At 42.2% G+C, this 13,361-nt stretch overlaps 1 protein-coding gene across 1 annotated transcript in view; it reads left to right on the top strand.

The window, feature by feature from the left end:
* The window catches only part of LOC144599075 (S-arrestin-like), a 30,106-nt gene extending 26,554 nt beyond the window's left edge, over positions 1-3,552 (top strand). Inside the window, exons 15-16 of the mRNA XM_078409797.1 lie at positions 866-1,025; positions 3,468-3,552. Coding sequence (XP_078265923.1) covers positions 866-1,025; positions 3,468-3,552 — 245 coding nt within the window. The remainder of the gene's footprint in view (positions 1-865; positions 1,026-3,467) is intronic.
* The last annotated feature ends 9,809 nt before the right edge of the window (positions 3,553-13,361 follow it).

Here is a 13,361-nt window from a genome sequence, read left to right as displayed (position 1 = left end):
CCACAGATTCACAACTCTGACTGAAAAGATTTTTCCTCATCTCCGTTCTAAATGGCCTACACCTTATTCTTAAACTGTGGCCCCTGGTTCTGGACTCCTCCAACATTGGGAACATGTTTCCTGCCTCTAATGTGTCCAATCCCTTAATAATTTTGTGTGCTTCAATAAGATCCCCTCTCATCCGTCTAAATTCCAGTGTATACAAGCCTAGTCACTCCAGTCTTTCAACATATGACAGTCCCGCCATTCCGGGAATTAACCTAGCAAAACCTACTCTGCAAATGGGTTTTATCATCAGTTTATGGAAATGAGATCACTGGCCGCATTCACTGTCGTGTTTTTATTTCATAGGATTTAATATTTAGCAAATGACATTTATATTTTATACTTTTCTCTTCAATGATTGATATTTAATTTTCAAAGTTTGGACAAAGGTTTTATTGCTTGGGAATTTAATGTCTTTTGAACAAGGTCAAGACTTTATTGAATTATTGTTTTTTATTGACTGGGATGGAAAATATTTTGCCTTTGTTGATATTCAGCTGTTCATTTGGATTTACCGTAGTTGTTTACACTGCTATTGTCATTTGAGCAGATAATAATGAGAGCAGCACATTTATTGTGGTCTACATGGATTATAGCAAGATTTTTGACATGGCCACATATGACAGGGTATGAAAAAAAAGTAAAAACCCAAGGGTATAATAAAGAATACCAAATGGAATTGAAAAATTGGTTCAGTGGCAAGAAGCAAAGTAATGGTGGTTGGTTGTTTTTGTGACTGGAAGATTGTTACCAGTGGGGTTCCACGTACTTCCATGCACAGCCCCTTGCTTTTTGTAAAGTTTTATTAATGACTTAATAGACCTAAATGTGGGGGTGGGAATGGTGAGGAGATCTGAAGTGGATACAAAGATTGGCCGTGTGGTTGACAGGGAAGAACAAAACATGAGACTGCAGGAAGTTATAGATGATCTGGTCAAGGAGTGTGGAATTAGCCCACTTAGGGAGGAGCAACAAGGCAAGTAAATAAATAAGTAGCAGGACATTGAATGATGTGGAGTGCTGTTACTGTGACCAGGCCACTGGAGAATGAAGATGCTAAATGTAAAATGATTTTATTCAATGCAAGCAGATCCTCTGAAGAATCCATTTATCCTCTTCTGACACTCAACAGTACTGTAAAAGAGTCATAGAGTTCATCAACATGGAAACGGACCTTTTGGCCCAACTCATCCATGCTGATCAAGATGACCATCTCAGCTAGTTACTTTTGTCACTTGAGGTAGTCAAGTATGTTTTCTGTTTTAAACACAAAGGCAACAAGAAACATTTAACAGCAATTTCAATGTAGTTTCAATGGCTACGATTATCTTTAACATTTTGATTGTAGATGGGCAACTGTTGTAAAGTTGCCATTTACCATGGAATTCATCCAAATGGAGAGAGCCTCTCTGAATATTCAGTTGCCAGGGGCTGATACAAGGAGTGTGGAGCATGAAACCCCAGACACTCTCACTGTTCCCCTCTGTGCTTCCTGCTGTTCACTTGTCTGGTTTTGTCCCACCCCACCATTCTTCCAGCTTTCTCCCCAATATTAGCTAGAGATCAGTCTGAAGACCTCATCTATCCATTACCTCCATTACCTCCAGAGATGCTGCCTGATCTGTGGTTACTCCAGCACTCTGTCTTTTTGTTTGTAAGCTAGCATCTGCAGTTCCTTGTGTCTACCAAAAATACACATCTTTTGTTACAGAATTAGGTCCAAGAGCCAATGGCTGGTTTCTTTGGTCTTAAAACATCAGTGCCTGTTGCACTGTGAAGTTTTTTTTAAAGACTGGTTCTTATTTGGATTAACTAGCTTCTACCCCTATTCCATAAGTCCTGAAGATGTCCAAATAATCCCCAACATGGAGGAGCAGAGAAACTTCTGAATATATATCCACAGACCCCACATGTAGCAGGACAGATCAATAAGGATATTGAAGTGATATTTAGGAAGCTTTCCTTTATTTGTCAAGGCACAGAATAAAAGAGCAAAGAGGGTTTACTAAACGTACATAGAATATTAGTTAGGCCTGGGCTTGAGTCAAAAATGCTTTTCTAATCACTACTCTATAGGAAAGATGTGATTACGTTGGAGAGGAAGGTTTTGAAAATGTTGTCAGGACAGAGAAAATGTGGCTGTGAGGAAAGATTGGATAAGCAAAGATTGTTTTCTCTGGAACAGAGGGAGATAATTGAAGGGCCTACCTAAAGCACTGGGGTTCCACAGGGAACAGTTCTTGTTCACCCTGTACACTGCGGACTTCAGGCACAGCTCTGCAGACTCCTATCTACAGAAGTTCTCTGACGACTCTGCCATCGTCGGCCTCATTACGGGTGACGAGGACAGGGAGTACAGAGAACTGATCAAGGAGATTGTGGACTGGTGCCAGCGGAACTGCCTCCGGATCAACGCGGGGAAAACCAGGGAGATGGTGGTAGATTTCCGCAGGCGCCGCCAGATCCCCCCGACACCGGTGAACATCCAGGGAATGGACATCGAGAGGATAGATTCTTATAAGTACCTGGGTGTCTACCTCAACAATAAACTGGACTGGACTGAAAACACCGATGCGCTGTACAGAAAGGGCCAGAGCAGACTTTATCTGCTAAGGAGACTCAGGTCCTTTGGAGTGCAGGGGGCACTACTAAGGACCTTCTACAACACGGTGGTTGCATCAGCCATTGTCTATGGAGTGGTCTGCTGGAGCAGCAGCATCTCAGCGGCGGAAGGGAAGAGACTCAACAAGCTGGTCAGGAAGGCCAGCTCTGTCCTGGGTTGCCCCCTCAACGCAGTGCAGGTGGTGGGAGAGAGGAGGATGATGGCAAAACTAACATCGCTGTTGGACAACGTCTCCCACCCCATGCAGGACTCTGTCACTGGACTGAGTAGCTCCTTCAGTGACAGACTCCTTCACCCCAAGCGCGTGAAGGAGAGATATAGGAGGTCCTTCCTTCCCGCTGCTGTGAGATTGCACAACCAGCACTGCTCCCAGCAGACGAGTCAACAATAACAGCTAAGAACACACAGAAAACTGATGACAATTTATGTATCTTTTATTTATGATGAACGATCTCTTGCTCTCTTGAACACTGTAAATTTCCCCGGTGTGGGACGAATAAAGGAATATATTATTATTATTATATATGATGAACCTTATAACTTTCACCTGTGACATTTACAAAAAATATTTATATGATTGCAGCAGAGGATTTTTCTGTTGCTGGCATTGGATAGTAATTGCATGTTCCATTTGAACGATGTTTCACTGTAATAAATAAACATTGATTGATCCCTCATCATGATTTATTCAGCATGGAATAGAATTTGTTGGATAATTGGCATAGGCTACATGTTGTTTGGTGGACGTGTGGAGTTAGGCTGTGAACATAATTTAAAACTCTGCCGATTTTACCTTCAGAAATCCAGAAGATGATGACTTTGCCATTGAAGAAGCTGGAGGACTGTCACCTCAGGGGACAGTGGACGTGGAAGACGATGAGTGACGTCGGCCGCACCCTGAAGAGCCATGTAGATTGTTGTTTGTAGCTCAATATAATATGACTGAGAATTGTTTAACTGTTAGGGGGTAGGATTCTGATTTCTTCCACAGACCCAGGAAGGAGTCAGAAAAGCTCAGATTGTGGGGCAGCTGGATCATTTTATCCGATGAAACCCTACTGGCTTTGGATTGGCTTCAGTTCCAGGGATGTTAGATCGTGTATGGAAATAAAATGTTTATGGAAAGACAGTGCACAGAAAGATTGATTAAATCTTTTGTAAGCGAGTTCATTGACTTGGATTGGTGATGATACAACTTTACTGTTATTTCATGGTATTGAACTGTGAATTATCACTTGATAAATTTGCATTGATTATACTGGGATCATAACACTTTCAGAGAAATTGACAGTAGAGTCATAGAGTGATACAGTGTAGAAACAGGCCCTTTGGCCCAACTCTCCCACACTGGCCAACAATGTCCCAGCTACATTAGTCACACTCGCCTGCGCTTGGTCCATTTCCCTCCAAACCTGATCTATCAGTTCTAGTAGGTATAAAAGGCAAAGTGCACAGGCCATGAAATCTGCCACTGTGAAACAAATGAGTATCTAATGCAGTAAAAGCACTCCCACAAACTAATGAAGCACTTTTTTAAAAAAAATAGAATCCGTGCATGTGAAAATCAGAAATAAATTTAGAGATTCAGTGAATTATTTGCAAACCATTAACTCAGCCTATAATATTATTTGAGTTCTGTATTTGCTTCCTAAAAACACAAAGTCTTAGAATATATTCCATTTTGTAACTCAATCCAAGATACATAGAGCAACAGATATAAACCATACATACATACAATGTTCTTTCCACCAGCTTGCTCTGGAATGTCACTTATGCATCAGATAAATTACCAGGACTCTGTCAGATTCCAACCTGCCCTTCCTTCAGAGCAAATAATGCTCAGAAATATGACATCCGCTTGAAGAAACTATGATACTATTTCTCCAACTAATTCTTGGGTGGCTTAGGGCATTATTGTGAATGGGGCATATATTAACCATTCTGATTTGTGAATGGGATGAATAGTTTGGTAGAGGTATTATTTCATATTTGCAACGTAGTCTAAAATAAAGTGCATTCAAGATAATTGTCTACTCTTTTTGTAATCTTTTAATATGTAATGTTTCTGCATAATGCAAATTACTTCATAATTGCCAATCAAGAAAAGTGCATCCACACTTGCAACAGGAGGACTGAAACGGGTGATTTCTTATTGGTTTTAGGCAGCTTCTCAGGATTAAGAATGATTTCCTTTTACTCTTTGTTTTTTGAGTTCTGAGCCTCTAAAAAGATTAATCGGGGAACTATAGTGTTTCCATAGTTAGGATGGAGGTGGCTGATGGGGCAAAAGCAGCTGGGTATCTTTTATTTTAGTTTACTTTTGAGGTACAGCATGGAAACAGGTCCTTCAGCCTACTGAGTCGATGCCGACCAGTGATCCCCATGCACTGTCACTATACTACACACTAGGGACAATTTACAATCTTTACTGAAGCCAATTAACCTACAAAACTGTACATCTTTGGAGAATGGGAGGAAACTGGAGCTCCTGGAGAAAAGTCACGCGGCCACAGGGAGAACGAACAAACTCCATACAGATAGCACCCATACTCAGGATGGAAACGGGAATCTGGCGCTGTAAGGCAGTGTAGATTAGTGTAATGGCTGAGTCACATAGCTGAATTGACTGATGACCACTGCTTGCGAGATTCGGGTTAGTGTAAGTGGAACGTGCAGGCGTGAGGTCGGGCTTGCTATGTAGTTAATAAAGTCTTCGTATTGTGTCAGAACTTGATGTGTAAAATCACAGTCTGTAGACAGAGGACAGACAGAAGGGCTGAAAGTTGTCAGCTTAGAGGAGTTATGTTCCAGTGGAATCTGCCAAAATGAACTCTTGGCATCTAGCACCGTGAATACAGTTGCTTCGGCCATCTGCGCAGCAATCTCATCCACAGTGCGCATGGGATAACGTGGTCGTTTGATCGCTGTGTTTAAGTCCTTGGGATTGATACAAATTCGTATCTCGTCTCTGTTCTTCTTAGCAGCGACAACCATTGTGGAGACCCAGTCTGGGGGCTCAGATACGGGAGTAAGTACACCCAGAGACACCATTCTGTTAAGTGGCATGCTTTTGCCAACTCAACAATCTATGTCTGCAATAGCTCCTCTGCCTGTTCCATCTTCGCCTCCATCTTCATCGCCTGTTCCACAGTTTCCTGCTTCTTCTCCAGGGACATTGATTCAGTCTCCCTCACCTGTGGAATCACCTGCTCTCTCCCCGGTTAAGAAGAATGGAAATGGTTTCTATCGTACACGTGCTGGTCGTGTTTGCAGGCCGGTTGTGAAGTATCCGGACTATGTTTAACTTTCCTCCAGTTTGTCATCGGTTGTTATACATGACGTGATTAGTTTATGGGTCTGTATCGCTGTTGATTCTTTAAGAGGGGGGTGTAGATTACTGTAATGGTGTCACTCATGTTATGCGTCATGCTTTTGTAGTTACGCCCCTTTAGCTTTTGAGTGACCACTGCTTGCGAGATTCGGGTTAGTGTAAGTGGAACGTGCAGGCGTGAGGTCGTGCTTGCTTTGTAGTTAATAAAGTCTTTGGATCGTTATCCAGGTGTAAGGCTTCTGTTATTATACGGTCACCACAACAGGCAGTAATGCTACCGCTGTTGTGTGTTGCTTCTGCCAATTACACAGGGCCTCTGAGTGCACCTGATGTTTATGCTTGAAATGCTCAATGCTGTCCAAATGTGCCTTTTCTACTTGGAGTGGTCTTGGCCCAGGAGTCAGTGGGAGTGAAGGGGGACGAGGGAGGAGGTTGGGGTGATTACATTTCTGCAGGATAGTTTTGAGCACATTCTTGAATCTCTTCCTTAGTCCACCTGGTAATCTCTTTCCATGACAGCTCAGAATAGTTCATCTGTTTAGGGAGTATGGTGCTGGCTAACCTAATGATATAGTCTGCCTCAAGTCATAGTCATACAGCACAGGAACAGCGCCTTTAGCACACAATGTCCATGCTAGACATCAATTACCTCTCAACACTAATCCTATTTGCCATCTGTAGAGGGTATGGCCCTGCAGAAGCTGTAAAAGCACTTTAGTTTAGTTTAGAGATACAGTGTGGGTACAGCGATCCCCTACACTGACACTATCGTACACACGCGGGACAATTTTACAGTGCTACCAAAGCCAATTAACCTTAAACCTGTACATTTTTGGAGTGTGGGAGGAAGCAGGTCCACCCAGAGAAAACCCACACGGTCAGTGGGAGAACTTACAAATTCCATACAGACAACACCAGTAGTCAGGATCGAACCTGGGTCTCTTGCAGTGTAAGGCAGTAATTCTACTGCTGCGCCACCGTGCCCTCATTCAGTAACGTCAGCTGTAGGCCTTACAGAATATTTGTAAACATGCGGAGGTTTACATAATCCTCTCAGTACGTGGTTCCGAACTGAAATAATTCCTGCTCAGCTTTCTGCATATTTCAGGCATGTGTCAACTCATCACAGGTATAACTCTATAAATCCCAAATGTATCCTATCCATGGCAGGATATCCTTTTATACCACAGGTTGCTCACAACTACAGGAAAAAAAAGTGGTAGTTTCAGCAGTTCAACATCACCCCCTTTGTTTAACTCAAGGTGTCCTGTTAATTCAAGGTGCCCTGTGCAAGCTTATACAGAGTGTCCTTGGGTAATGAACATGTTTCTGTTATGGACAACCAAAAGTTTGATTTTGTCTGTAAGTCGAAAAATAAATGAAATCACTCGAGATACTGGTATATATACCTTCACAGTTTTGTTATGAATGGCATCAAAAGCACATCAGAAGAATATGAATGAAAAACTATTGAAAGTGAAGAGAGGGAGAGCAAATTTGTTTTGCCATTTGTAGGAATGCACATATGTACGGATGTTGAATTTTTGAATTTATTATTACGGGTTCTCATTCGTATATAGTCTCACCAACAAGTCAAGTGTTTGTACCCAGGGACAACCTGTACATTCACAGGTATACTTTATAGAGCATTTATTTTATAAGATGCCAATTTCTGTGGGATTTCATTTAAATTTGCAGTCTTTCATTGTAACAAATAATAAAAAATTCCATAAACAGGATGAGTTCTTAGTTTGATTTTAATCTATCTCATTGTAACCTTTATTAAAACAATCAAATAGCAATGTTATATTCAATGTTAAATGCACATTCCAGTCAGTAAATGATGGACATCTAATAGTCAGAGCAGGTCCAAAACTGGTGATATAAAATACTTGTTGTGTTAAATGGATAACTAATGCCTCCCTACCCTCAAATTCATCTGGATAACCATGGATGAGTCTCACCCCGGACACTCCCTCTCCTACCCTCTCCCATCAAGCAAGCGGTACAGAAGTGCAAATACGCATACCTCCAGATTCAGGGACAGTTTCTTCCCATTGTTATCAGGCGACTGAACCATCCTATCACCAACTAAAGTGCGATCCTAACCTACCATCTACCTCATTGGAGACCTTCAGGCTATCTTTAATCGGACTTTATCATAAACAGAACTTTATTCCCTTTATCCTGTATCTGAGATTTCAAGATTTCAAAATTCAAGATTAAATTTATTGTCTACATGTACCGATTAAGGTACAGTGAAATTTAAGTTAAGGTACAGCCATACTAAGTAAAAAGCAACAAGACACACAGCACATAAAATAAAATTTAACATAAACATCCACCACAGCAGAATCCACATTCCTCACTGTGATGGAAGGTAATAAAGTTCAATCAACTTCCTCTTTGTTCACCCGCTTTCGGGGCTGTTGAACCGTCCGCAGTTGCCGCTGCCGACAATCCGATGTTCAAGCCCTCACGTCGGGATGGATGGAAACTCTCCACGGCATTGGAGCTCCCGAGTCAGCCTCTTCTTACCAGAGACCGCGGGCTTCATGGTATTAAAGTCCACAGACCCTGGGGTTGGAGCTCTTCACAATCCTCGGCAAAGGATCGCAGCTCCCGATGTTCAAGTCTGTGCCATGCCCGCGGCTTGAAGCGGGCTGGTCTCCAGGAAAAGCTGCACCACTCACGATGTTAGGCCGCAGTGAGGACGGAGATACGACACGGAAAAAAATTGCATCTCTGTCGAGGTAAGAGATTGAAAAAAGTTTCCCCCAATTCCCCCCCTCTTGTCAATTAAGATGCCTATCTACGCCAGACCCATTCGCTAGCATTTGATCCATTTCTCACTAAACCTTTTCCATTAATGTACCTGTCCAAATTTTTTTAAATGTTATCATACCTACTGCAATCACTATCTCTGGCAGTTTGTTTCCATACACAGACCACCTTCTGAAAAGTTACCGCTCTGGTTCCAATTAAATCTCTCACCTTAATCCTCTGCCCTCTATTCCGTGATTCCCAAATGGATAAAAGACTGAGCATTCACCATATATATGCCCTTCATGATTTTATAAGCCTCGACAAGATTACCCTTCAGTCTTCTACACTCCAAGTAATAAAGTCCTAAGCTGCCCAACCTCTCCCAAGAGTGCTGAGATAACTTACAAGTTTATTCAAAACAAAAGAACTAAAGCAATTACATTAAATATTGAGATAGTTTGCATGCATTTCTTTAATCGACACACAAATAGTTGGATTCTAGTGGGAGTTGAAAGTCACATCAACCGTCTGATTCCCTCCCTTCCTTGAGGTCTTCAGTTACCGCCATAGGGCCACCGTGATCAAAGTCTTCAAAGTCAATGTCATCATCATTAGCACTGAGGACAATGCAGGAGAAAAATAAATAATAATTTTCATCTCGTTGGTATGAGGAATGTAATGGAAATTCATTGGTCGTGTCATAAACAGCAGCATAACTACTGATATCGAACAAGATATAATCCATCGAAGGGCCGAATGGCCTACTCTTGCACCTATTTTCTACGTTTCTATGTTTCTATAATAAACACAAAGTGCTGGAGTAACTCAGTGGGACAAGCATCATCTTTGGAGAAAAAGGATGGGTGATATTTCGGGTCATGCTGAATGTTGGGACCTAGAATAAAATGGGCAAGGATTTGCTGCCAAGATTACAGGTAAGGGTCTGATGAACAGTTTGTCAGAAGCTTCTGGTGGGCAAAATATGTCCAGTGCCACATTTCCTAGTATCTCATAATCCATTTATGGCAAATAATCGATTATTAACAACTTTGGGGCTTTAGAGTATAAATTCACGTGGAACAGGGTTTTTAGGTTTAAGTATATTATTGTCATTTTTTGGAATTCTTATTGGAATTTTTTTGAGGATGTAACTAGGAAAATGGACAAGGGAGAGCCAGTGGATGTAGTGTACCTGGACTTTCAGAAAGCCTTTGATAAGGTCCCACATAGGAGATTAGCGGGCAAAAATAGAGCACATGGTATTGGGGGTAGGGTACTGACATGGATAGAAAATTGGTTGGCAGACAGGAAACAAAGAGTAGGGATTAACGGGTCCCTTTCAGAATGGCAGGCAGTTAACTAGTGGGGTACCAAAATGCTCGGTGCTAGGACCCCAGCTATTTACAATATACATTAATGACTTAGATTGGGGTTCCCAATCTTTTTCATCCTGTTTAACCCTGGCAACTTTTCGAAAGTAAATTTACCCCCACCCTGTTTTGTTCAGTAATTTTAGTTTACACTTCTATCATAATAAAGCAACCGACAAAGGAGAAATGTTAAAATACTGTTTTTCTAACATTATTATTTTAAGTTCAAATAACAATAATAATAGCACATAACAATGTTATTTCACTTATTTATGAACAACTAATGATGAACAGGTACCGTGTACCAGAACCAAACACAGTCAGTCAATGAGAACTCATCGAACAACATTTCTACCTCTAAACTAAGTTTTTTTTAAAATTGAATTATAATTGAACAAAAAATGTACAAATCAGGAATCAACAAATTTACCCCCTGGGTAGGCAAGTTGGAAACCCTTGACTGAGATGAAGGGATTGGGGCTCACGTTGTCGACCTCCCCGTGGTGAGCCCTGTCAACTGACCTCAGTCAGGCGAACGACAACAAACAGAGACAGCAGAAGCAGAAGCAGCTTCATAACAATAAATGTGAGGTTATCCACTTTGGTGGCAAGAACAGGAAAGCAGACTATTATCTGAATGGTGGCCGATTAGGAAAAGGGGAGATGCAACAAGACCTGGGTGTCGTGGTACACCAGTCATTGAAAGAAGGCATGCAGGTGCAGCAGGCAGTAAAGAAAGCGAATGGTATGTTGTCATTCATAGTGAGGGGATTTGAGTATAGGAGCAGGGAGGTTCTGCTGCAGTTGTACAGGGCATTGGTGAGACCACACCTGGAGTATTGCGTACAGTTTTGGTCTCCTAATCTGAGGAAAGACATTCTTGCCATAGAGGGAGCACAGAGAAGGTTCACCAGATTGATTCCTGGGATGGCAGGACTTTCATATGAAGAAAGACTGGATAGACTCGGCTTGTACTCGCTGGAATTTAGAAGATTGAGTGGGGATCTTATAGAAACTTACAAAATTCTTAAGGGGTTGGACAGGCTAGATGCAGGAAGATTGTTCCCGATGTTGGGGAAGTCCAGAACAAGGGGTCACAGTTTAAGGATAAGGGGGAAGTCTTTTAGGACCGAGATGAGAAAGTTTTTTTCACACAGAGAGTGGTGAATCTATGGAATTCTCTGCCACAGAGGGTAGTTGAGGCCAGTTCATTGGCTATATTTAAGAAGGAGTTAGATGTGGCCCTTGTGGCTAAAGGGATCAGGGGGTATGGAGAGAAGGCAGGTACAGGATACTGAGTTGGATGATCAGCCATGATCATATTGAATGGCGGTGCAGGCTCGAAGGGCCGAATGGCCTACTCCTGCACCTATTTTCTATGTTTCTATGTTTCTATGTTTCTGTTGCCTCAAACGCAAGAAGAAGAAGCAGCTGAAGGGATTAAAAGTAACATTAGCAAATTTGCAGATGACACAAAGCTGGGTGGCAGTGTGAACTGTGAGGAGGTTGCAGGGTGACTTGGACAGGTTGTGTGAGGGGGCAGATGCATGGCAGATGCAGTTTAATGTGGATAAATGTAAGGTTATCCACTTTGATGGTAAGAACAGAAGGCAGTTTATTATCTGAATGGTGTCAAGTTAGGAAATGGGGAAGTACAAAGAGATCTGGGTGTTCTTGTTCATCAGTCACTGAAAGGAAGCATGCAGGTACAGCAGGCAGTGAAGAAAGCTAATGGCATGTTGGCCTTCATGACAAGAGGAGTTGAGTATAGAAGCAAAGAGGTCCTTCTGCAGTTGTACAGGGCCCTATTGAGACTACACCTGGAGTACTGTGTGCAGTTTTAGTCCCCAAATTTGAGGAAGGACATTCTTGCTATTGAGGGAGTGCACTAGGTTAATTAGGTTATGGTGGGACTGTCGTATGTTGAAAGACTGGAGCGACTGGACTTGTATACACTGGAATTTAGGATGAAAGGGGATCTTATTGAAACATATAAGATTATTAAGGGATTGGACATGCTAGAGGCAGGAAACATGTTCCCAATGTTGGGGGAGTCTAGAACCAGGGGCCACGGTTTAAGAATAAGGGGTAGGCCATTTAGAACAAAGATGAGGAAAAGCGTTTTCACTCAGAGAGTTGTGAATCTGTGGAATTCTCTGCCTCAGAAGGCAGTGGAGGCCAATTCTCTGGATGTTTTCAAAAGAGAGTTAGATAGAGCTCTTAATGATAGCAGAGTCAGGTGGTATGGGGGGAGGGCAGGAACGGGGTACTGATTGTGGATGATCAGCCATGATCACATTGAATGGCGGTGCTGGCTTGAAGGGCCAAATGGCCTACTCCTGCACCTATTGTCTATTGTCTATTGTTTATTGTTACATGTACAGAGGTACAGTGAAAACCTTTGCTCTGCATGCTATCCAAGCAGATCAGATAAATCATATTCTAGGTTCCCCATTGTGTCTGCCACTAAATCCACAGGGGCCATTGGGCAATATGGTGGTTTTCAATGCCACACAGCATGCCAATATGCCACTCTGGTGTTTTCAATGAGAATGTAGCTTGTTAGTCACCCCGGCAGAAACAGGCTCTTGATGCATTAATTAAATCTTGTCCTGTTAAGACTACTTAAGGTGAACTTCCATTAAGAGGTTCTGAGCCAAACTCAGGTATGCTCCCATTTTGTTACTTTTTTTAAAATTTCCTGGTAACTCTGTGCCTCCACCCTCCTTCCAAGCTTGTGCCTCTTGCCTATCTGCTTTTTACTGGCTGACCCTTGACCTGACCTCCACCTTCTAATCCACAATCTTCTACCCCAGCTCCCTGTGATGCCCAGGCCCAATTATGGGCCTGTATTTACCTGTTTCATTGTAATGTCTGCACTGGTGCAGTGCAAAGGACAGATAAAATCCCATATAAAGCTTCTTCAGCAGGGTGCAACATGATTGAACGTAAGAAATTAGGAGCAAGAGTGGACCACTTGGCTCCTTACTTGCTTCACCATTCACGACTGATCTTCCCAGGCCTCATCTCCTCTTCTTTGGCAATTCTCCATTGCCCTGCTCTGATCTTTATATAATTGTGTTACTTCCTCGTTAAAAACCTAAATGATATCACCTCCACAGCCCTCTGGGATAGAGAATTCCAGAGATTCACCAACCTATGTGAGAGGTTCCTACACAACACCTTTCAATGACTGTACCTTGACCTTGAAACCGTGTCCCCCCAT

This window comes from Rhinoraja longicauda, chromosome 13 (genome assembly GCF_053455715.1).
Source record: "Rhinoraja longicauda isolate Sanriku21f chromosome 13, sRhiLon1.1, whole genome shotgun sequence".
Lineage (NCBI taxonomy): Eukaryota > Metazoa > Chordata > Chondrichthyes > Rajiformes > Arhynchobatidae > Rhinoraja > Rhinoraja longicauda.
Note: the sequence above shows the minus strand (reverse complement) of the source record. Positions and strands in the feature narration are given on the sequence as shown.